Below are 25,758 nucleotides of genomic sequence, written 5' to 3' on the forward strand. Positions count from 1 at the left end.
AGGGCATCGCTTGCAGGTGACATGTGAGTATTTACCCCGATGGGGGACAGCGCAGCGCTGGGCTGATTAATTTGGGTGGGGGAATACCGTTATATACCGTGGAACCGCCATTGGGTACTAAAACACTGTGATACACATATTTGACCATACTGCCCAGCTCTAATTAATGATGGTTTTCTTATTTTCCACGGGATTAAAAAACATCCAATCCCAGGAATGGTAACAAAATTGTCCCTGTAATGAATGGATTGCACCCCCACATGCTCAGCCAGCACTTCAGTCATTCTCTATGGGACTTCTGGGTATTGCCGGACTCTGCTCTAGGCAATGTTCAGCGGCCACGCAATAGAAATGAATGGACGTGCATGTGTGTTGAGCTGCATTAAATCCAGGGGACATTTATTTCTCCATTCTCTTGATTGGTAGGGGTTCCATTGGTCAGACCCCCCCACACCCTTATTACCTTGTGTCTCTCCCCTAACCTGTGGACAGAGGATAAACATCTTGGGATAGGAGTACCCCTTCAATCCGTGATGGATTGCAGCGAAATGGTCAACCAAACCCACCTCTTTGTTTGGGACGAGCTGACACTCCACCTCTAGCAGATAGTGAGGATTGAAGGATCAGGCAGTCAGACATCTCTGGCAGCAGCTTATCTCCCCTGAGAAATCAGCCAGTACCATATTCCTCTCTTCCCATTGAGAACACATAAAAATCCTGATTTAGTATGGGGATTATAGAAAGGGATAACTTCCATACCAAGCATCCCCAACCTATATAAAGTATGCCGCTATCTTAAGCCTGTGAACGTGGTAGTGGCTGTTTTCTCCATTGGCACGCCGTTCCTGCGAACCTGGTAATTTGCATATATTAATACTCATTGATACCATGTGAGTTTACACAGTTAACTAGATCGACGTGGGAAATGTTTGTAGCTTTTGTTGTTGTTCTTATGTCTCCTGTCTCATTGTGTGCTTGCAACCTGAGTTTTCCCATCTGACCTACTTACAGAATCGCTTGTAAGTATAACCTCAATCTATACTGCAGTATAAAATGTATAGCCTATAGGCCAGTGGGTCTTCAACCTGCGGACATCCAGATGTTGCAAAACTACAACTCCCAGCATGCCCGGACAGCCGTTGGCTGTCCGGGCATGCTGGGAGTTGTAGTTTTGCAACATCTGGAGGTCCGCAGGTTGAAGACCACTGGCCTATTAGGTAAGGGTAACCTGGTGGCGCTTGTGACCTAGTCGTCGGTAGCAGCACAGGAAATCACTATTTTCTGTTGTATTCTTTCTAAGGCAGGGTTCAAATTTAGGAATATATACGCCCAGAAAAATCAGTCCAAGGATTCAGAGGGTGACCATCTCCAACTGAATCAGCTAGGACCACCAAAACAATGAGCAAGAATATTCTTTTGGTGCAGAATTCAGCAGCGGAAATTCTGACAGCAATGGGATTCTTAGCAGAATTATGCTTGGGAATTCCTCAGTCTGAACCTAGCCCAAGGACTCGGAATTGAGGTTTGAGTTTGTAGCTCCATTGGAAGTCTTGGTCTGTGCTCCCTATATATATTCTTTCTTCTTTTGGTCCATTAAAAACCCGTTATTCTGTTGAACTTAAAGAAATAGTCCAGTGGCAATATCCCGTATGGGGTCCTGACTCGACCCCGGGTCAGCGCTGCTAGAGGGTGTTTTGTATCCAGCAGGTCAGGTGGTAAAAACATGCTCCCTCCATTCATCTCTATGGGCTGAGGCGGAGACACAGGAATGCTGTCTCTCCCGTAGAGATGATCAGAGGGGGCAAGTTTGTACCAGCTGAACTGCTGTGTTGGAAACGTTACATACATCATCTCAGCCGGGGAAGAGCCAGAGCCCCTTATGGGATATTATGGAGGCTCCCTGTGATCAGACATTTATCCGCAGAATAGGGGATACAGTTGTTCTCACTGGACAACATATTTAATTATCTAAATATCAGTCATTAGCTATATAGAGCAATTTCCCCTCTTTGGTTGTCACTTACATGCATAAAGTGAAGGGAATGACATCATCCAGCCATCTACTCTGTCCAGATACCTTTATGAAAGCAGCCCCCACCCTCCTGAGAGACACAGACCACATGGTTTCTGCCATGCTCCCTTTAATGCTGACAACTGGGTGGTGTGTGCAGCCTCAGCCAATCAGACACTGAACCTCTCTCTGCTCCTGTGAGCAAAAGGGTTGGGGCTGGCAGAGCAGAGCTGCAATGATTGCTGAGGAGATGTAGGGAAGGATGGCAAAGAATATCAAGCAGCCAGAGAAGACAACAGAGGCCACAGGAGCCATGTATATCAGGCAGGACCATTTACAGGGAACATATCTTGGCTAGTGTGGTGGCTTTGGAGCTTTATTTTCATAAATACCTTCCTGGAGTGCCCCTTTAATGAAAACATGCCTGTTAGTTCCCTACACATATTTTTATGGTGGTAGAATTGAGCATTTGGGCCTTTTTTTTTTTTGCATACCAAAATGCAGCTGTAGAAAACTAAATTATCTAAAAGTTTTTGGAGTGGTGACTATGGAAGCCCAGAAAATGTATCGTGCTTGTAGCCTTGGCCTGCTAGAGTTAATGGTGGTTAGTGGTGCGGAATTATAAGGAGGGGGACCAAAGACTTCATAGGACAAGATGATATATCCTGCAAAAACAATCCTACAGGGTTCCTGATCACTTGGGGTAGTTGTTGGCATAGTATAGGAAACAAATTGGTGACCATGTCTAACATGGCCATGTTCAGTCTGCTAGAATGTAAGACTTTTTACAGCAGTTCTTGACCCGTTCTGATAGTTTGGGTCAGGAATCTGTCCTCTATAACTTCCATAAGAAAAGTTATCACTGACAGACACTTTGTCATGTACGCAAATAGGCCCCACCCTGGCTCGGGAGTAGTTAAAGGGGTACTCCACTGCCCGAGCGTCCAAAACATTTTGTTCCTAACGCTAGCTGCGGGATACTGGGGTCGTGACGCCATGGCACGTCCCCTCAATGCAAGTCTATGGGAGGGGGCGTGGCATCCGCCACGCCCCCTCCCATAGACTTGCATTGAGGGGGACTTGACATGGCGTCACTAGGGGGCGTGGCATGGCGTCACTAGGGGACATGTGCATGACGTCATGACCCCCCATAACTTGCACCCAGCGTTCGCAACAAAATGTTCTGGACACTGGGGCAGTGAAGTGCCCCTTTAATATCCAGGGATTGGAAGGGTGCAGCAGATCATGGTGGGTGCACATACTAATGGCAGTGACCAATACATTGCAATATAAGTTCGAAGAGGAAAAATAATACTGTGTAATATGAATTTAGTGGCGTACATGCCCACCCGGCTTAGTGGCTTAAATATGGCGATCTTCGTTCAGCTACAACAGCATCGTGGGTTCTTTTTTTTTTTCTTTTCTTTTGCAGAAATCTGCTCTCCTTCCTTCCAGACATCGAAAATAACACGCAGCAGATGAAAATGACTTTCCAGATCTATGCAAATACATTAATGCGGCGAGAATGTCTGAATTTTAAATGTATTCTCTATGAATATCAATATCTGTTTAGAAAAGCAGAGGAAGGAGTGAGAAAAATCTGCCGTCTCCCTGTTAACCTACTTTACTGCAGAAACCCGAATATTCCTGCACACGTCAGTGGATTTGCAAGCGATCGTCTTAGTTAGAAAATCCCAGGGGCAATTAGTTTTTATTGTTTAGGGGGGAATAAAGAAACGTGGAAGAAAATCCATTGTGCGCTTGTTTTAACCGTCGTCGTGCTGGGCTGCTGATTGTCATTGTTCCCTCCACGCGACAGAATATTAGTCTCTGTGCAATAACCTTTTTCTGCGTTGCCGGACCACATAAATAAGATTCCTCTGGTGACTGTTAATAATGGCGCTGTGTGGCGTTATCTTCCGCATCTCGTAATTGTGCCGCCACTAATCTGCCTGATCATTTCCTGGATGATAAGTGGCTCCAATCCCGTCTGTTTACAGATATTACTGTATCCGGACTGCGAGAAGAGTCCACAGGTCAATGGCCTTATAATGCTTTTTAGTACCTGCTCTGCAGTAGAATAGAGGGGTGTAATGAGGCCGGAGTGGAGGAAGAAAGGTGAGTGAAGTCTATAAAGGGGTTTCCTCATATCCACAGTAGGGCTGCACCATTTGGGGAAAATGTGCAATCGCGATCATAGAGGTAAATATTGCGATTATAATAAACAAATGGTGAAATCCCCAAATTTCATGTCCATCTCCTCATTTCATTTCTATCTCCAAATTTCACATCACCCCCCGTTTCACGTCTGTCTCGCCCCCCCGTTTCACGTCTGTCTCGAACCCCTCCCCCCGTTTCACGTCTTTCTCGCACCCCCCCCCCCCCCCCCCCCGTTTCATGTCTAGAGCTTCCACCTCTTGTCACATTTCACCCCCGGTCCCCCGTAGGTCTGCCGCAGATTCTTTTCTCCTCCATGATGCAGCCAGGTGTTTTTGTGGGACTTACAGGACCTTCCTGCTCACCCGATCACTGGCCTGACACATGATACCGCTGCACGCACTGATTGGCTGAGCGGGACAGGTCCTGGAACCAGTTGGTTGTTGGAAACACAGAGAAGATGCCGGGACTGCACTGAAAATGGGATCTGTGGCAGACCTACGGAGGATCAGGGATAGGTTAGGATCATGTTTTTGTTTCCCCTACGCCCCTATTATTACTTAGAAAAGTGTTTATCAACCAGCATTCGTCCAGCTGTTGCATAACTACAACTCCCAGCATGTCCAGACAGCCTTTGGCTAGAAAACAATGACCAAGCATTTGAATTTTGCAGATTTTCCCGGGGGCCGTATCGTCATGTCTCAATTTGCTACAATCGTGATGCAGTTACGATATATTGTGCAGCCCTAATCCATAGGGTTAGGGCATATACACGGGACCCCAACTTAAGTAATAAGGCTTATCCCAGGAGATAAATGTTGACAGTAGGCAAACGACATTCTCTGCAGTAAGTCTGACCAGTGACAAGCAAGAGCGGAGGAATCCGTATGTCAACTACTCGCATAAAATATAAAACTGCTCCCCCAACTCGGCTTGCTCGTGCGTGACATTGCACGACCCATTTGACGGGGCTTTTGTGGCATTGATGTTTTTTTTCATATTGTATCTCTGTAGATTCAGGGTTTGTGTAATGGTTCTTGCATGCAGCAGCTTTATGGCTCCAGGCACGCTCTCTTAGAATTGTATGGAGCTGTCTTACTGTACCCATAAAAAGTAGGGTCGTACTATACATCCTAGGCATGACATGGCACGCTTCATCACATGTCATCTCTTATAAGGTTTCATACATAGAACCATATGGTGGCACATGGAGTGCTGTGTGTATAGAATAAACAGGAGATGATTATTGCACAAGAGGTATTAATGTTAAAGATGTTTGGACTACTTTTGGTTGGAGGCCACAGTAGTATAATATATGCTGCTGTCTACAAGAGGTACTTAAAGGAGTTCTCTTGTGCAAAGGATACGGGATAAATGTCTGATTGCGTGTGGTCCGACCTCTGGGACCCTGCACGATCTCCTTCACGGCACCCCGTCAGTCCCCAGGAAGAGTGCGTGCACGAAGCGCCAGCCGACATGCCATCTGTATGGGAGAGCCAGAGATACCCGGACACTGTATCTCCGGCTCTCCCATAGAGATACATAGAGGGGAGCGTGTTGGCTGCGGATTCCTCCGCTCTTGCTCCTGGAGACTGCTGGATCGCCATGCTGGAGATCAGGCACTTTTCCCCTATCCTTTGGAGTACTCCTTTAACAGAATATATAAGGGGATTGCTCAATTTATTTGTAAAAGTTAAAACAACCCCCAACACAATCAGTGTCTCGACCCTTCATATTGACCATGCATCTTAAAGCAGCTTCCGGACACCTCTGGAACTTCTGGAGAACAAAACGATAGGGGAGTTGGAATCCAACATATTCAGTGAGAGAGAATCAGGAGGTCCCCCTACACATTAGGTGGCTAGCTGATCCTGATAAAGCCTGCAGGTCCGGCTGCCACATGTCTGATGTGTATAGACTGTTTATGTAAGGCCCAGGTTAAAATTGGTCAGACTGGGCCAGTCTTGTGAATTTTACTTGCATCTGTTCAGTGGTAGTCATGCATGAAATGCTGATCAGGATACCAGTCCAGTTGTGACATTTTGTTTTTTGTTTTCCTTTAGAAACTTGTACAGACGACAAGATGGACAGCAACAGCTTCATCCAGTTCGATGTGCCGGAGTACAGTAGTACAGTCCTAAACCAGCTCAATGAGCTTCGGTTGCAGGGGAAGTTGTGCGACATCATTGTTCACATCCAGGGTCAGCCGTTCCGTGCACACAAGGCAGTCCTTGCCGCCAGCTCTCCATATTTCCGTGACCATTCAGCGCTAAGTACCATGAGTGGCCTGACGATATCGGTTATCAAGAACCCGAACGTCTTTGAACAATTACTGTCATTTTGCTACACTGGAAGAATGTCCGTACAGCTAAAGGATGTTGTCAGCTTCCTTACTGCAGCCAGCTTTCTCCAAATGCAATGTGTTATCGACAAGTGCACTCACATACTAGAGAGCATCCACTCAAAAATTAGTGTTGTAGGAGTAGGCGAGGAAGATGCTCAAAGTAACCATAATGGTGTCAAAGATGATAGTTACTTCGCCAACCCGGGGGAGATATCTCCTCCATACAGTGGGCACGTGCGGCAGACTATTGTAAGTAATGACTCAAAGATTGAAGGTGTGGGCAACAAAAGTCTAAGGAATCGTTCTCAAGAAGAAGGGCAGTCAGACAGGGGCAGCAGCGGCAGCATTTCTGAACATGAAATTCAGATAGAAGGAGAACCTGAACATGGGGACATAGTGAGAGAGAATCAAATTACTGAAGTCAAAGTCAAAGCGGAAAAGTCTGATCGGCCAAGCTGCTCCGATAGCTCCTCACTCGGCGATGATGGCTACCACACTGAAATGGTCGATGGTGAACAAGTGGTGACGTTGAATGTAGGTTCCTACGGGTCTGTATTGCAACATGCATATTCCTATTCACAAGCTGCTTCCCAAAATACCAACATATCCGAGCCGTACGGGACAATGAGCAACTCTAGTCCTTCCAGATCCATGCTGAGCTGCTATCGAGGTGGCAGGGTGCGCCCAAAGAGAGCATCAGATGTAACCAGAGAGGTTCAAAACGTCATCCAAAGTCCCGAAAATGAAACGGTTGTGAGCACGCCAGCTTACGAGAGCAGCCCTCGGGAGAGGTCCACTCGAGGTTACTGGCATCCATACAACGAGAGACTCATTTGCATCTACTGCGGCAAGACTTTCAACCAGAAGGGGAGTCTCGATCGTCACATGCGTCTTCACATGGGCATCACACCTTTTGTATGCAAGTATTGTGGCAAGAAATACACACGCAAAGACCAACTGGAATACCACATACGGGGGCATACGGATGACAAGCCTTTCCGGTGTGAAGTTTGTGGCAAGTGCTTCCCCTTCCAAGGCACGCTTAATCAGCATTTACGGAAAAACCACCCAGGGGTGGCAGAGGTGAGGAACCGGATTGAGTCGCCAGAGAGAACAGAGGCTTTCGTAGACCAAAGTGATGTTTCAGTATCTGAAGTGAACATGGACTCGAATATTGAGATTCATGCAGTCACTACCACACCTGAATAACTACATGCCACCGCACACTGTACAAAGCACACAACGTTAATGCCTATTTTTACTACTTTACTGCTTATTTGGTAATCTCTTTAGTACAGCGGACCCTACTCTTAACCCATTTGTCCCTTTGGAATGCTTCTTGATAATACGGAGACTTTATAAGATACTTGGTTGATACACTAAATGTATGTGTTTTACATTGGGACTTTTTGTTATTTTATTCTTTTATTTGCTTTTTTAAGGAGACAGGGTACATTTGCACTCCTGAAGAAGCATAAAGTTAGAAGCAAAAAGTGAGATTTTTTTTTTCCTCTTCCTTTTGTGAGTTATATTTTATTGTAATGAAAAGTGTTTTATTAAGAAATTCTATATCTGTAAGGGGTTTTTCGAATAGCTGCATTACAAGGTTGTATGGAGAATCGGGGGCCTTGTCCCATAGGAACAATGCAATTTACTGAAATCTACTGTAACAATTTTTTTTTTAATTTCAGTAAATTTGTACACCTCCCAATATAAAGTCTACTTTATAGTGTACATGATAGTTCACCTTGGCCATAAATTACCTTACTCTAGTCTGATGTAAAAGCGCACATGTCCACAGTGGGTTTACAGCTTAGTGATGGTACAATAACATCATTTTTTGTTTGTTTCTAGCACTTCTTTGGTTCATTTGAGTTTTTAGGGTTTTTTTTTTTGTGTTTTTTTTTGGCTTTTTCTCAAATTATACATTTTCTTTCTGCTTTTTACAATTATTTACCGGAGCCAGCTAGTCATTGTGCCTAGATTTTGTTTATTTTTTACTTTTTAATTTTGTTCCATGGTTTCTATGGTAGTTCTGTTTGGCTACTGGAAAAGAAATCTGACTCCTTACGTCTGTAGCAAAGTGTCTTCTTCGTATGATGTAGCTGAGGGTATTTTTCTCTTTTTATGCCCACCTTACAACCATACCACCCAATTCTTAGAGGCACTGAATCTGTGAAACGGGCCCCATAGAATGCCATTTTGGGTGTCTCTCATTTTAGTGATATTTAAATCTTATGTTACGTTAAAAGAACATACGACTTTTCCACTTTTCACACTGAATTTTGCAGTTAATAAGTTTCTTTTATTTCTATATAAAAAAAATGTTTATTGTATGTTTCCTATTGATACTCAATACAATATAGATGCCAAACATCTAATTGAATGGAAATAGCTGAAGCAGTTTTTTTCCCATTGCCTACATTCAGTGGGAATGTTTTTGGTGCTTTTTGTTTTATTATATATTATGTTTGTGCTTTTTCTTCCTAGTTCCACTTCACGTTGATCTAGTTCTTGCCAACATACCTTTAAAAAAAAAAAAATTTAAAAAACACTAAGGACTTTCTGTGCACGAACAATACCTCTTCCATTTTCTTCCCTTTAATCGAGTTTGTGGATATTGGAGATTTCCTTTCCCGATAGTAGTGTTCAAGTTGGTTTGTCTGTCTTTTATGCCCACTAAGTGAATGCAAAGAAGAAAGAAAAAAAAAAATCTAAATATAGATGGGTGCTAGCATTTGTTTATTAAGCTCCAAAAAAAAAAAAACTACCAGCCCCCTACTTAAAGGGGTACTCCGTTGCTAGTTTGTTCTAAATGCTGGAGCCGGCGCCCGGAGCTCGTGACGTCATAGCCCCGCCCCCTCATGATGTCACGCCCGCCCCATCAATGCAAGTCTATGGGAGGCCGAAAGCCATCATGCCCACTCCCATAGACTTGCATTGAGGGGGCGTGACGTCAGGAGGGGGTGGGGCTATGACGTCACGAGCTCCGGGCTCCAGCGTTCGGAACAGTTTGTTCCACACTCTGAGCAGCGGAGTACCCCTTTTAATAAGCTCCTCTCCATTTAGACATGAAACCAGATTGTAACACTAGAATTTGTCGCGTGTGCGTCAATTGAGATGAAAATTGTTAAAAAATTGTTCCATATCTGAGCCAAAAGTTAAAGCTCTATTCAGGAGTGTTTTTCCTTAGTTTTAAATATTCTAGAGCCTTTTTTGAATTTTTAGTAAACAGGCTGCGATCCCATGGCCGCCTCCACCAACTACACTGTACAAAATCGGTTTCTTTTTTGGTCATCGGCGCGCAGAACTTAAGACACTAGTTATTGGTTTTCGTTTTGTACTTAATTTTTTCTTAATTTTACCCAATCCTTTCCCGTAGAACACTCTAGCCATGGCAAACCTGTAAATGTGCAGGTACTCCTCATAAATACGTCTCGGTGGTGCTGTTAGATATGTTTATTTTTTATAAATGTGAGAACTGCTGAAATCAAAATTTCCTTTACATCCAGGTAAACCTCATATAACCATTCACATGTTACTGTATAAACTTTTATTTTTCTCGCACATGTTTGCTAAATTGCGTTCTACAGGTGCCATAAAACTTTTCTCCTTTTTCACGCCCTCCCCTTTCCGCTTTCCTCGGTGATATGCAGGGAGATGGCCTGGGGTGGGTTAAACTGGATTAAAGTATAGAACTGCGGTTAGTGAATACCACCAGAGTGTCTGGCATAATATATATATATATATATATATATATATATATATATATATATATATATATAATTTTATTTTTTATTTTTTTTGCTTGGCCTTTTTGTATAGTTGGCTTATAGTATTTACACAATTTTCAATCTATTACGCAGTACTGTTCTATTTAACGCTACATTCTCTCTTATCAATTGCGCTTCAGTGAACAAGACTAATATTATCTAATATCCTCCTAATCTTGCTTTGCTACCAGTATATCTGCCATATCTGTGATTATCCAGGTCTGTCTTGGCTGTGCGGATGTGTGTTTTTTGTTTTTTTTTAAATATGTGGTCACGTGACTTTTCTAGGCTTCGTATTTTGTTACATTTTACACAGCCTGATTTGCTTTGGCTGCATTGTATGGTGAATATTAATATTGACATTGATTCGCAACATTGTGCCTTGCTTCATTAAAAAAAAAAATAATGGCAGAATATTTGGTAACCTTTTTGGGGTCATATTTTAATTATTTTGTGTAATTTTTCATTGCGGTTCATAGTGAACCAATAGAATGTATTTTTAATGAACATCGTCTCCACCAAGAAAAATGGCCACCACTAAGAAAGAGACTCACTATATAAAATACTTGGGCTCACAATCAAAAATGGCCGCCTCTAAATAAGGGACTCTAAGAAAAATGTCCTCCCATTAGGTTATGGGCTCGCTAAGAAGAATATCCCCCATTAAGTAAAGAGGGAGTCGCTAAGAAAAAATTACCATATTTAAAGTAATAGACTCACTAAGAAAACGGTTCTACATTGTGATGTAGGAAAAATTAAGAAAAATGTTCCCCGTTAAGAAAAATTTCCTTTTAAGTCAGTATTTCCCAACCAGGGTGCCCCCAACTTCAATGCTGGAGGCACATTGGTGGGGAAACGCTGTCTTAGATAATTGGTACCCCAACATAAAATGTCTGCCTCCAACTAACAAGCTCACTATCAAAAATGTCTGCCGTCAAGTAATGAACTCTCTAGCAAAAATGTCCGCCTCGAAGTATCAACTTTTTATATCTATATAATTTCAACATTTTTTTACAGTGTTTTAACAGATAAACCTCTCGGTACATAAGTCATTTCCGTACAGTATTACGTTTTTTTTCTGGTGCAGTACTGTTACACAACTACTCTACAATAACCACAGGCCTAGGTGAATTTTATTATTATTTAGCTAATTTTTCAGCGGGACAAGTAATGTTGTAAGCCGCTTATCTACTACTTTATATTATTGTGTCCATTGAGAGAAATGTGAAAATGATATTTTTTTTTTCTTTTCCGCTCCCTTTAGAAATGTTTTAACCTGTAATGACAGACTGTGAAATCAGACCTTTTATACTCTTTTGCTATATATAGTTTGTGATTTTAAAAAATGGTTTCTAGTTTTCTTAAGCAATTCAATATTCTACATCTTACTACATCTATGTATATAGTTATACTCTGAAGATTTTTTTTGTAAATACACTATTCAATTTCAAACCTCTCGTCCCAGCGCTCTCTAGGGGTGCGTACGGACTCTGTTTGGACTCTATACGTTTCTGTTCAGCAACTACAGAAACGTCACCTCTGTAAACATGTATGGTTAAACTTGAGCCTGCTGTTTCATATAAGCCAAATCTCTGAATTTGTTTAAAACCTTGAGGATCTGTCACATTATACATATATATATATATATATATATATATACTGTGTGTATGTATGTATATATATATATATATATATATATATATATATATATATATATATATATAATATGACCTGTCTGTGGGCAGCGTGTTATAGAGCTGGCAGAACAAAGTAGATTGATGAATAGGTTTGTGGGAAAAGATTTATTGTAACTCGTATTTTATTTACTTAAATTGCTGCTTAAGTAGTCAGTTGGCCGGTCCTACTGGACTTCAGAGCCAGGATTTGAGTAAAAACAAGTTATAATGAATCTTTTCCTGAAAAAACTATATATTTTACTCAGCTCCTCCTGCTCTATAACATTATACCTGCAGATTGTACTGTATTGTATATATCATCTGCTCAGCTCCTCCTGCTCTATAACACGATACCTGCAGATTGTACTGTATTGGATATATCTGCTCCTTCTGCTCTATAGTTTTATGTATACAATACAGTAGAATCAGCAAGTATCATGTTATAGAGCAGGAGATGCTGAGCAGATGATTTATGCAATAGAATCTGTAGGTATGTTATAGAGCTAGAGGAGCTCAGCAGATATATAGAATACACTACAATCTGCAGGTAGCAGGCTATAGAGCAGAAGGAGCTGAGCAGAGGATATATACAATACAGTACAATCTGCAGGTATCATGTTATAGAGCAGGAGGAGCTTAGTAGCAGATGATATATACAATACAGTACAATCTGCAGGTATGTTATAGAGCAGGAGGAGCTGAGCAGATGATATATACAATACAGTAAAATCTGCAGGTAACATGTTATGGAGCAGGAGGAGCTGAGCAGAGGATATATACTATACAGTACAATCTGCAGGTATAAGGTTATAGAGCAGGAGGAGCTGAGCAGATGTTATATACAGTACAATTTGCAGGTATCATGTTATAGAGCAGGAAGAGCTGAGCAGATGATATATACAATACAGTACAATCTGTAGGTAACATGTTATAGAGCAGGAGCGGAGCAGATGATATATACAATACAGTACAATCTGCAGGTATCATGTTATAGAGCAGGAGGAGCTGAGCAGATGATATATACAATATAGTACAATCTGCAGGTATCATGTTATAGAGCAGGAGGAGCTGAGCAGATGATATATACAATACAGTACAATCTGCAGGTATCTTGTTATAGAGCAGGAGGAGCTGAGCAGATGATATATACAGTACAGTACAATCTGAAGGTATCATGTTATAGAGCAGGAAGAGCTGAGCAGATATCTACAATATACAATACAGTACAATCTGTAGGTAACATGTTATAGAGCAGGAGGAGCTGAGCAGATGATATATACAATACAGTGCAATCTGCAGGGATCATCTGCTCAGCTCCTCCTGCTCTATAACCTGATACCTGCAGATCAGATGTGACAGATTCCCTTTAATGGTGTGGCTAACCTAAAAATTATGCAGGCAGGAAAGAGAAAAGATATATAATCCAAGGGCTGGGGGATAGAGCTATATCACACAAGCTTTACTTATAACATATTTAATTTTTTTTTCTTAAATTTTTTTTTTTTATAAATATATATATTGACTGTGATATAGTTAGTGTCATTATTTTAAAGGGTTTTTGTTTTATTTCTCGAGTAAGAAAAACCCAAACAGAAAGGGACTCAAATATGCAACCCCTAATCTATTTTCTAAGGGAATCTCGCCCTTTTATGGTGCTCTTTTGACTGGTCAGGATTATTTATTAAATTTTATATATAAGAATTAAAAAAAAGTATTTGGAGATTTTACTTGTTGTAAATTCTTTATATAATGTCAGTTGATGATAAAAACCATATATTTCATATTTACTCAGCGACTGAGCAAAACGTTCAGTATAAAGTCATTCAGAATAGTTGAGGATTTTCTGACCTAGAAAGTTCCGGGGTTATGGAGATGATTGGGGTTGTCTTTCTTAGGAGGTGGTGTGTTCTTTAATAGGCCCCTCTCCTTTAATTCCATGCCCCTCCCATAGGTTCTAAGACAGTGTTTCCCAACCAGGGTGCCTCTCGCTGTTGCAAAACTACAACTCCCAGCATGCCCAGACAGCCTTCGGCTGTCTGGGCATGCTGGGAGTTGTAGTTTTGCAACAGCTGGAGGCACCCTGGTTGGGAAACACTGTTCTAAGACCATGATCATACATTCTGGTGTGACACTGGTGTCGAAAGGATGTCGGATTGTTGCTGTACTTGTACATGTTTTGAGGGTTGTTGAACCCCAAATATGTTTATGATCAAGTTTTTTAAGTTTTATTTGTAAAAAAAAAAAAAAAATTTTTTTTTAATTGTCTCCCCGAATAATGCTAAGACCTTTTTAGGTGTGTGGGTTGACAATTTTTATACCCCCCTCAGTATGAACTCTCATACGTATGATTGATAAACCAAGTTGAATGTGGTAGGAAATGGGGTAGGGGGTTAATTTTACTATCTATGATGTTCTAGGGTTGTGGTATGGGTTGATTTTAAAGGGGTACTCCACTGGAAAACATGTTCTTTTACATCAACTGGTGCCAGAAAGTTAAACAGATTTGTAAATGACTTCTATTTAAAAAAAAAATCTTTACCCTTCCAGTACTTTTTAGCAACTGTATGCTACAGAGGAAATTCTTTTCTTTTTGAATTTCTTTTTTGTCTTGTCCACAGTTCTCTCTGCTGACACCTCTGTCTGTGTCAGGAACTGTTCCTGACACGGACAAAGGTCAGCAGAGAGCACTGAGGACAAGACAAAAAAGAAATTCAAAAAGAAAAGAATTTCCTCCTGTAGCTTACAGCTGCTAAAAAGTATTGGAAGGGTAAAGATTTTTTTTTTTTTTTATAGAAGTAATTTACAAATCTGTTTAACAGTGCTGGCTCCTGCCTGTCTGACAGGCAGGGTGAAGTGCTGAGCTTGTCTGTGTCCCGGCTGCAGTCTATTTGGGACTCCAAGAATGAGTCTGAAATCTATAAAAAGGGCATGCAGCCAGGACTGGTAGGGAGACCCCTAGTGGTCATTTTTTTTCAAAGTGGAAAACTAAATAGAAGCATATTTTAAAAATAACGGGCAATTGGAAAGTTATTCTGCATACATTAATCTATAATATATCCAAAAAAAAATTTTTTTTTTTAATGAAAGGTACCCTTTAAGGAAGCGGTCATGGGGGTCAGGCAATTCTGGGCCACGTAAAATGGTAGTTTATACACTATTGAATGAAAATTACTGATTTTTTTTTGAGTATGGTTTGTTAGGAAAGTAAAATTGGTGACCACGTTTTGTCATTGATTTTGAATCTTAGAGAGAAATAGAAGAAATCTGCGAATGGAAATGTTCACTAAAGTTTATTACCACCGGTCTCGAGGGAGATCCGGAAGGGTTTTGTTCTGCCATTCTTGAGTTGAGTAGAACCTTACTCAGATGTATGGTGTAAGAAGCTCCCCCCCATATCCCTATTGTAGGTACCCCACCCACCCCGAACAAGGCCAGTAAATGCTTGAATATTCTGAATGACTTCTGTATTATTAACGCCACCTCACTGGCGACTGTGCCGGCCGCGGTTGGCGTTATTTTGCAATATAAACCAGTAACCTCACAACTCCACACTTCTGTATGAAGTAACTCAAGCTAGCTATCAATAAAAATATGCTGTAACAACTAATAACTTGCCATTAAGGATTATTTTATAGCATGAATTAAAAAAAAAAATATTTATTCAAATGATATTTTACTCTTGTATTGTTTAAATTTCTTTTTTTTTTTTTTTTTAGATTTTGTGATATGACTTTCAGTGCTGCTTAATTTTGGTCAGATGAGTTATGGCTTGTAAAACTGCTTTTTTTAAATGGTATAAATAAAGTCAATGGGGATTGCTGTTTGTTTGTAAATAAAAATGCTGCTAAAGCAAAAAAAAAAGGTTTTGTTTTTGTTTTTTTAACATAGATCTGGTCGAGCCTACAGCGGTTTCATATATTCCATTCACTTTCAGTAGATGTTGGAACATCGGCTTTCCTCCTAGCCTCCTATATGCGCGTATTGTTTCTTCAGCTAGGTGTGCATGTATTGTTAATGGGGAGAAAATGGCGCCATCACTTCTGGAGGCAGCTTTTCTTCGAGTACATGTTGAATTTCAGCATGCCCATGTTCCCCCACATACGATGCATTCAAAAGTTTTCAGAAAATTTTACTTCTTCAACTTATGTTGAGGCTTTGTGCTAAAAAATAAAATTAAGTTACTCTTCATCATTCTGCACTCAGTACCCAATATGGGAAAACTGAATTTTATTTATTTTTGCTAATTTATTAAGAAGGTAAAATAAATCAATTATTCAGATCCTTTACTAGGACACTTGATATTTAGCTCTGGCTTCTCCCATTTCTCCATCTTAGTTGGAGTCTCCTGTGGTAAATTCAGCTGATTGGACAGGATTTGGGAAGACACAGCCCTGTGTATATAAGGTCTCACAGCTGACAATGTGTCATAGAGCAAAAACCAAGATATGAGGGGGAAAGAACTGCGTGTAAAGCTCAGAGTAGAGCTGGGCGGTATGAACAAAAATGTGTGTTATGGCAGTTCCACGGTATTTAACTGTTTTTTCCACACCCCCAAATCATGTGACCCATGGGCGCTGCTTCTCTCTCTCCCCCCCCCCCCCCCCCCCCCTCTCCAAATCATGTGACCAGTGGGGCTGCAAAAATAAACTGGTCGGAGCCTCTGCTTATCCTCTCCTACTAGTGAGGTGTAACCTCGTCTGCTGTGCCTGTCTGCCAGTGTCCTGGGCTGCTGCTGCTGTTGTGCCTCTACCCTGCTCTGGAGCCTTGAACTGTGAGTCTGCTGAACCTTGTGGTTCTTCCCCTTGGTGTTGGTCTGCTGCCTTATTGATAGTGCTGACTGTGGGATACCTTCTTGCTTGCTCCCCTTGTGTCTACTCTCTACTTATCACTGCCTACCCTCTCAGTTGCTATGGGGGCTTCCATAACAAAGCTAAAAAGTCAAAGGTTGCTGCGGAAGAGGCCCAGCAGTCCACTGAGGATGACAACTCCTGTGAAGGTTCTCAGCAGTCCGGTGGGCCTTCCCACCGGGACTCGTGTACCTACTCCTTTAACTAGAGATGAGTGAACTTACAGTAAATTCGATTCGTCATGAACTTCTCGGCTCGGCGGTTGCTGACTTTTCCTGCATAAATTAGTTTAGCTTTCTGGTGCTCCGGTGGGATGGAAAAGGTGGATACAGTCCTAGGAAAGAGTCTCCTAGGACTGTATCCACCTTTTCCAGCCCACGGGAGCACCTGAAAGCTGAACTAATTTATGCAGGAAAAGTCATAAACTGCCGAGCCGAGAAGTTCGTGACGAATCGAATTTACTGTAAGTTCGCTCATCTCTACGTCTAAAGTGTCAGCCCATGCAGCTAAAACGCTCAGTCAATACTCCAGGACCACCCGGGCCGTGCTTCTCCTGAGCCATCCCTCCCATTGTTTGAGTGTCCTGACAGTCCCCCACAGCCCCGTTCTCTGGTCCGATCTTCTTATACTGCCTTGGAAATTGACCAGAAATTTGCAGAGGTACTGGTGGCCATTACAACATGCCAAACATTAATGCTCCAGGGTTCATGAACTGAGGCAAGACTGAGGTAATTCTGTGCCATGAAACCCTGAAGATCAGAGAACGCACCACAGGTGGAGCGTAGGGTCTCTAGAGTGGAGGATACATTGCAGCCAATTCCTCAGCAAATAGCTTCTCTCCAGTGCCAGATGAAAGGAGTGGCTGACCGGGCAGATGACTTTGAGAACCGTTACGCAGAAATAATATCCAATTAGTTGACCTCCCAGAGAGAGCGGAGGGTGCTGGTGCTGTTGCCTTCCTTGAATCCTGGCTTAAGGAGCACCTGCTTGCCAATACTTTTTCTCCTTACTTCAGTGGAGCGGGCGCATAGGGTCCCTGGCAGACCTCCCACACCTGGGGTCCTCCTAGACCCTTTCCGGCAAAATTGTTGCACGACAGAGAGGCTATCCTGAGAGCGGTGCACATTTAAGGGTGAAGTTCTTTTCAACTGTGCCAGAGTGGCCTTTTACCCAAACTTCTTGGTGGAAGTCCGCAAGCAAAGAACGAAATTCATCGAGGTGGTGAATGGCAAGTCGACAAAGTTCTTCACCTCTCCTTCTGATAATCTGCAGTGGGTGGATGCTGCGCCGCCTGCTCGCTCTCCGGAGTGAACTCTGCTGCTACAGGACTTATAGTCTCCCCTTATTGTTTAGTTAGTCCAGGAGATAGGGGTTCCCTCTTTAGGGTCTTCCCTAGGTTCCTGCTCCCCTAGGGCTTTTGGTCACAAGGGTATTGGCCTTTGGTGGGTTAGTTGTTCCTCACAGTTCTTTGGTTGGGGAGGGGAGTTGCTGGATTGTCTTCTTAGCTAGAGCTAGTTTCCCCTTGGCTGTAGTTCTGTTTAGGGTATAGGTCTGCATATTGCTGGGCGATATACGGTTCATACCGAATACCGGTTTGTTTTTTCTGTACGGTATGAATTTTTCCCTATACCGCAATACCGGTCGGGCCCCTACCCCCTCGAATGAATAAATTATCAGCTGCAGTGCGTTGGGGAACTAATCCTATATGACCTGCGGGCGCTGTCCTCCTCCCCCCCCCCCCCACCCCCCACCAAATGAATGAACTATCAGCCGCAGCACTGTCCCCACATCGGGGGACTAATCATGTTACTCGCAGGCACTAAACTTCTGATCAGAACTTCTGCAGCGCCCGCTGCCCACTGGCTTTCAGGGCTTGCAGGAGGAGGTGACAGCTTCCGTTCTCCGTCCAGTGCCGCGGCTCACAGGAGGAAAAGGAGATCAGTGCCTGCGGGTAACATGATTAGTCCACCGATGTGGGGACAGCGCTGTGGCTAATAGTTCATTCATTCAGTGGGAGGAAAAACAGGACAGCGCCGGCGGGTCATATATGATTAGTTCCCCAGCGCACTGCGGCTGATGATTAATTCGAGAGGGGGGTGGGGGAGTATGGTGGTAAGGGGGAAATGAGTGGAAAAAAAATACCGTCAAGTAACTTAGAACCGCCATGCGTTTGAAAAATACAGTGTTACACATTTTTGGTCATACCGCCCAGCACTAGGTCTGCACATGTTTTCTTAGTGTAAGACATGGAGTTTGGGGAATGTTCTTGTTTTTGTGTGTCTCTGTGCCCAGTTTGTTGGTATGTCTGTCATCTGTCTGGTTTGTGTGCTCTGGGATGCTCCTCCCTCCATCTGGTGTATTGGCATTGCCTCCTGTGGTAAGTAATGGTCTCCGATGGTATGATGGGGTCACTTCAAGTTTTTAGTTGGAATGTCCAAGGCCTGAATAAGTTTAAGTGGGCGTTGTGTTTGGATTTTAAGCGCCACTCCCCTCATATAATTTGCCTACAGGAATCTTATCTTACAGGTCAGAAGGTGTTGGCCCTTAAGAGGGCATGGGTAGCCAGGGGTTATCATGCCTCCTATTTCACTTCTGCTAGAGAGGTGTAGGTTCTGGTGTCTAAAGTGTCGCCTATAGAGATCACCCAGGTAGTCGGTGACCATTTTGGGCGTTTTGGTAGTCTCCACTGCTCTTTATATTCTTTTAGTTTTGTCTTGGTGTCCTTGTGTGTCCCCCTCCTTTTAGGATGGAGGTGTTGGATGTAATTACTGCTAAATTGCTTACCTTTCCTGCTGACCCTGTTCTTTTTAGATGTGACTTTAATGCTCTTCCTGATCCACAGCTCGATCGCACTAATGTCACTAACCCTGACTCTCTTCAGCTGGCTCTCACCGAAGTCTACAGATGGAAGTATCCGACTGACTTGGGCTTTTCCTTTTACTCTGCGTTGCACAAGTCCTTTTCCCAAATTGACCTTGCCTTTGCCTCGGCTGCCTACTGCCTCTGGTAAGCAATATCCTATACACCAGTAGAGGGATCTCAGATCATTCTGCTCTTATTCTTACTCTAAGATTGGGCCCGGACTCTTCCTCTAAACTCTGGTGTATGCACCCTGGGTGGCTTTGTGCTGAACCGGTTTCTGGGGCTATTGAGGATGCACATACAGTGACCCCCCCGACCTACGATGGCACTGACATACGATAATTTCAACATGCGATGGTCTCTCAGAGGCATCATCAACATACGATGCTTTTGTATGTCGGGGCCATCGCATAAATGGCTATCCGGCAGCGCTGACTGCTTCAGCTGCTGCCGGATAGCCGTTTACGGTGCCCCGTGTGCTCCGGTGATGGTCTCCTACCTGTCCTCTTCGGGATCCCCTCCATCGCCGGCGCTCTCCATCGTCGTCATCACACCGCCGCGCATGCCATCCCGTCATGCAATAGGAGCGGCGTGCGTAGTGACGTGATGGCGGCAACATGAGAGCGACGTTCCCGGCCAGCAGAGATGTTCCGGAGGGTAGGGACATCACGGGGACACGGCGACAGTGATGGAGCGCAACATCCAGGGTAGCGGTGACGGTCCGGAGCGGCGGGGACAGGTGAGTACAACTTCCTATTCTTTCCATTGCACGGATCCCTCAACAATTGATGGTTTCAACAAACTATAGTTCAATTGGAACGGATTACCATCATATGTTGAGGGACCAACTGTACTAGTTATTGGGCTCATAATGGGGATCATCCAGATGCCCTGGTCCAGTGGGATGCCTATAAGTCTACTATGAGAGGGGCTTTTATAGCAGGGGTGGCTGGCCAAAAGACCCTTCATGCGGCTATGGAACGGGCCTTTCAGACTGAGATAGGGGTGCTGGAGGTGGCGATGGTTAGGGATCCCTCTCCCCAGGTTGAACAAGCGTGGGCCAAGGCCAAGAGATCTTTATAGATTTTTGCAAAAAGATCGGGTACAGTTGAAATCGATAGGGAGGCTGCCTTATTTGAGTTTGGGGATAATAATGGAAGGCTTCTGGCCTATTTGGCGAAGGAGACTAGACCGGTGTCGTCTATTCCCTGTATCCGTGGAATGGAAGGTATCTTAGTCAGAGATTCTGTGGTGGTTAATGGGGTTTTTAAGGCCTTCCGGAGGGCTTGGGTCTATTTTTGGCGGGTCTTTCTCTTTCCTCCCTTACTCCTTCTCAGGCTTCCGCTCTTAAAGGAGTACTCTAGTGCAGAGTATTTCTGCTCCGTCCTGCCCAGGCTGCAAAATAAATGAAAATGAACCATCGCTCACCTCCCTGGGTTCCCGCGGAGCGCCACTACAGCTGATCGGTCCACAGGTGTGGTGTTCCCTTCTGGAAGGAGGTATTGCTGTTTTTGTCAGATCACCTTGAGTTTCCGTATGTTTATGTCCCAGAGGTGTGTCTGTTGGGTGTTCTTAATGGGTTGGACTCTGGAACACATAGGAGTCTCTTAGTCAGTTTTCTTCTTTTCTGTGTTTGCAAAGTAGTCACCATGGCCTGGAAAGATACTGTTACTCCCCCGCTTTCCCGTTTGGTGGCCTTTGTAAATAAGGATGTCCCCCTGTATAGTGCCTTGTACATAAGTCATGGTTGTCCGCAAAAGTTTGATAAGGTGTGGTCACCTTGGTTGCGGCTGGAGGCTTCGGCTGATCCTCCGGTTAGATCTGGGTCACAGACTTAGTGGGCTTATTATTGTCAGTTGTCGTAGTGGAGTGGAGGGTGGGGGCCCCCGAGGTTGGTTGTGTGCTTGAGTGTATGGTGGTGTGTTTGTGTGCTGGGCTTGTTCTTGCTGTGAGCTACATGGGCTGGAATTATTCCTTTTGGGGTATTGTAAGAACGATAAGGGACATTTCTGATACAATTTATTATGTGGACTTTGCCTGTCTGTTCCCATTCACCTGTTCTTGGAACTTGTTATCCTTGCCTTGTGGTCGCAATTGTGGGGCTCCTAGCTCTATTATTTGTTTTGTTTGTTTATTACTATTCTTTAAAAAATGAATAAATAATAATTTAAAAAAAAAAACATAATACACAGGAACGGCTTAGGGACAACTCTGTGAAAGTCCTTGAGTGGCCCAACCAGAGCCCGAACCTAATGGAACATCTCTGAACAACTTCTCCCGTGCACATGACAAAGTTATGATAGACCTACATTGCAAGATTGCCTCTGTCACATGGGACAGAGCAAGGAGTTATTGTGCTTACTCAGGACCTCATCTGGCTCGTTCTCCTGATCGGTGGGTCTGAACACTCAAGTTTCTAAGTCACGTCAAAAGTTTTTTCTACTGACCGTACATATTTAAAGGGGTACTTTTTTTAATTTTTTTATTTACTGGTGCCAAAAAGTTATACAGATTTGCTAATTACTTCTATTAAAAATCTTAACCCTTCCAGTACTTATCAGCTGCTGTATGCTCCACAGGAAGTTGTGTAGTTCTTTCCAGTCTGACCACAGTACTCTCTGCTGACACCTCTGTCCATGTCAGGAACTGTCCAGAGCAGGAACAAATCCCCATAGCAAACCTCTCCTGCTCTGAACAGTTCCTGATATGGACAGAGGTGTCAGCAGAGAGCACTGTAGTCAGACTGGAATGAACTACACAACTTCCTCTGGAGCATACAGCAGCTCATAAGTACTGGAAGGATTAAGATTTTTAAATACACTGCTCAAAAAAATAATGGGAACACAAACAACACAATGTAACTCCAAGTCAATGACACTTCTGTGAAATCCCACTGTCCACTCAGGAAGCAACACTGATTGACAATCACATGCTGTTCTGCAAATGGAACAGACAACAGGTGGAAATTATAGGCAATTAGCAAGACACCCCACAATAAAGGAGTGGTTCTGCAGGTGGTGACCACAGACCACTTCTCAGTTCCTATGCTACCTGGCTGATGTTTTAATCACTTTTGAATGCTGGTGGTGCTTTCACTCTAGTGGTAGCATAAGACTAAGTCTACAACCGACACAAGTGGCTCAGGTAGTGCAGCTCATCCAGGATGGCACATCAATGTGAGCTGTGGCAAGAAGGTTTGCTGTGTCTGTCAGCATAGTGTCCAGAGCATGGAGGCGCTATCAGGAGACAGGTCCGGTACATCAGGAGATGTGGAAGAGGCCGTAGGAGGGCAACAACCCAGGAGCAGGACCGCTACCTCCGCCTTTGTGCAAGGAGGAGCACTGCCAGAGCCCTGCAAAATGACCTCCAGCAGGCCACAAATGTGCATGTGTCCACTCAAACGGTCAGAAACAGACTCCATGAGGGTGGTATGAGGGCCCGACATCCACAGGTGGGGGTTGTGCTTACAGCCCAACACCTTGCAGGACATTTAGCATTTGCCAGAGAACACCAAGATTGGCAAATTCGCCACTTCAAAGATGAAAGCAGGTTCACACTGAGCACTTGTGAGAGACGTGACAGTCTGGAGACGCTGCGGAGAACGTTTTGCTGCCTGCAACATCCTCCAGCATGACCGGTTTGGCGGTGGGTCAGTAATGGTGTGGGGTGGCATTTCTTTGGAGGGCCGCTTAGCCCTCCATGTGCTTGCCAGAGGTAGCCTGACTGCCATTAGGTACCGAGATGAGATCCTCAGACCCCTTGTGAGACCATATGCTGGTGCGGTTGGCCCTGGGTTCCTCCTAATGCAAGACAATGCTAGACCTCATGTGGCTGGAGTGTGTCAGCAGTTCCTACAAGAGGAAGGCATTGATGCTATGGACTGGCCGCCCGTTCCCCAGACCTGAATCCGATTTGAGCACATCTGGGATGTCTCGCTCCATCTACCACAGACTGTCCAGGAGTTGGCGGATGCTTTAGTCCAGGTCTGGGAGGACATCCCTCAGGAGACCATCCTCCACCTCATCAGGATCATGCCCAGGTGTTGTAGGGAGGTCATACGGGCACGTGGAGGCCACACACACTACTGAGCCTCATTGGGACTTGTATTAAGGACATTACATAACGTTGGATCAGCCTGTAGTGGGGTTTTCCACTGTGATTTTGAGTGTGACTCCATATCCAGACCTCCAGGGGTTGTTAAATTTGATTTCCATTAATAATTTTTGTGTCATTTTGTCGTCAGCGCATTCAACTATGTAAAGACGAAAGTATTTCATACGATTAGTTCATTCATTCAGATCTAGGATGTTTTCTTAGTGTTCCCTTTATTTTTTTGAGCAGTGTAGAAGTAGCCTGACAGCCGTTGGCTGTCCGGGCATGCTGAGAGTTGTAGTTTTGCAACAGCTGGAGGCACCCATGGTTGGGAAACAATGCTCTAAGTGTTTCTCTGCAGTTGTGGTAGTACCACCGCCCTGCAGAAATTCATTTTTACCCCAAAATTGCCAGAGGGTATAACTGCTAAACAGGAGGAAACCATCTGTTTACACTGATTTACTACCTGTATTAAAAAAAAAAAAAAACCTTCAGTGTTTGCATTCAGGAACCTTATATAAACTGTTCTTGGAACAGCGATAAAGTAAAACTACCGGGAATGTGTCCATGAACCGATGCATCTAAGGCGGAGGAGTGATGCCGCTGGCGTGGGGTAACAAACGCTTTCGTCATTGGCTTGTCATACTCGATGGCTGTTTACTAGGTGCACCCAATAAGCGCAATCAATGGCTAAGAGAACAGGTTGTATATTTGCTAAGTATTTTATAGGGTTTTCATTGTATCCATTCAGCTTTGTTTGTTGGCAAAACGTCTAAAACTGTGTTTGCCAACCGGGGTGCCTCCAGCTGTAGCAAAACTACAACTCCCAGCATGTCTGAGCATGCTGGGAATTGTAGTATTGCAACAGCTGGAGGCACCGCAGTTGGGAAACACTGCATCTGGGGCAGTATTTCCCAACCAGGGTGTCTTAAGACATTGCAAAGCTACAACTCCCAGCATGTGCTGTCCGAGCATGCTGGAAGTTGTAGTTTTGCAACAGCTGGAGGCACCCCGGTTTGGAAGCACTGCTTGTATGGCAGTATTTCCCAACCAGGGTGCCTTTAGCCATTGCTAAACTACAACTCCCAGCATGCCCAGACATCCTATGGCTGTCCGGGCATGCCTGGAGTTGTAATTTAGCAACAGCTGGAAGCACCCTGGTAGGGAAATACTGCATCTAGGGCAATGTTTCTCTATATATTGGGCCTTTGGCTGTCTAGGCATGCTGGGAGTTGTAGTATTGCAAAAGTTGGAGGCACACTGGTTGGGAAACACTGCATCTAGGGCAGAATTTCCCAACCAGTGTGCATTTAGCCGTTGCAAAACTACAACTCCCAGCATGCCCGGAGCCATGCTGGGAGTTGTAGTTTTGTAACAGCTGGTGGCACTTTGGTTGGGAAACACTGGTCTAAAATAAAATCTGTGGTATGGAGAGCAATATGAAAATTGGCTGTCCGGGCATGCTGGGAGTTGTTGTTTTGCAACAACTGGAGGCACCCTGGTTGGGAAACACTGCATCTAGGGCAGTATTTCCCAACCAGGGGACCTTCAACTGGTGCAAAACTACAGCCTTTGTCTGTGCATGCTGGGAGTTTTAGTTTTGAAACAGCTGGAGGCACACTGGTTGGGAAACAATGGTCTAAAATGAGGAGCCTGGGTATGGAGGGTTTGCAATATGAAAATGGTTTAATAGAAATGAGAGCTACAATGTAAAATAAATAAAAAAATGCATAAAATAGAAGTTCACTTACAAGGAATACAATACACAATTTTCTGGCCTTTAACAATATGTAGAAATCTTTGGTTTTCTTAGAGCTCAGGGCCAATCTGCAGCAGAGAAAGGCTAAGGAAAAATAATGCGCCTGAAAAGATCAATAGATGGCAGGGAAGACATGCCGGAGTCCTCTCGCACCCATTCACTGATTCTTTTGGTTAAGAATGTTGACTTGTGATAAGTGCACAATAGTCACGGGGAATGTAGTTGGGTTAACAAAAA

General features: G+C 43.8%; 1 protein-coding gene and 1 long non-coding RNA gene across 4 annotated transcripts in view; both read left to right on the top strand.

Annotated features, from left to right (window-relative positions):
* The window catches only part of ZBTB34 (zinc finger and BTB domain containing 34), a 32,788-nt gene extending 22,532 nt beyond the window's left edge, over positions 1 to 10,256 (top strand). For 2 of the 3 annotated variants that reach the window (XM_056541031.1, XM_056541032.1), the window contains one exon: positions 6,232 to 10,256. In XM_056541031.1, the coding sequence (XP_056397006.1) occupies positions 6,252 to 7,721 (1,470 nt within the window). In that variant the 5' untranslated portion in view covers positions 6,232 to 6,251 and the 3' untranslated portion in view covers positions 7,722 to 10,256. Of the gene's footprint in view, positions 1 to 4,064; positions 4,130 to 6,231 lie in introns of those variants that run through there. The other variant, XM_056541030.1, reaches the window with a different exon arrangement.
* Positions 10,257 to 12,011: 1,755 nt separating this feature from the next.
* LOC130290889 (uncharacterized) lies at positions 12,012 to 13,463 on the top strand. The gene is made up of 2 exons (XR_008847726.1): positions 12,012 to 12,637; positions 12,698 to 13,463. It is a non-coding gene; the product is annotated as an uncharacterized LOC130290889 (long non-coding RNA).
* Positions 13,464 to 25,758: the final 12,295 nt, after the last annotated feature.

This window comes from Hyla sarda, chromosome 9 (genome assembly GCF_029499605.1).
Source record: "Hyla sarda isolate aHylSar1 chromosome 9, aHylSar1.hap1, whole genome shotgun sequence".
NCBI classification, from domain to species: Eukaryota; Metazoa; Chordata; class Amphibia; order Anura; family Hylidae; genus Hyla; species Hyla sarda.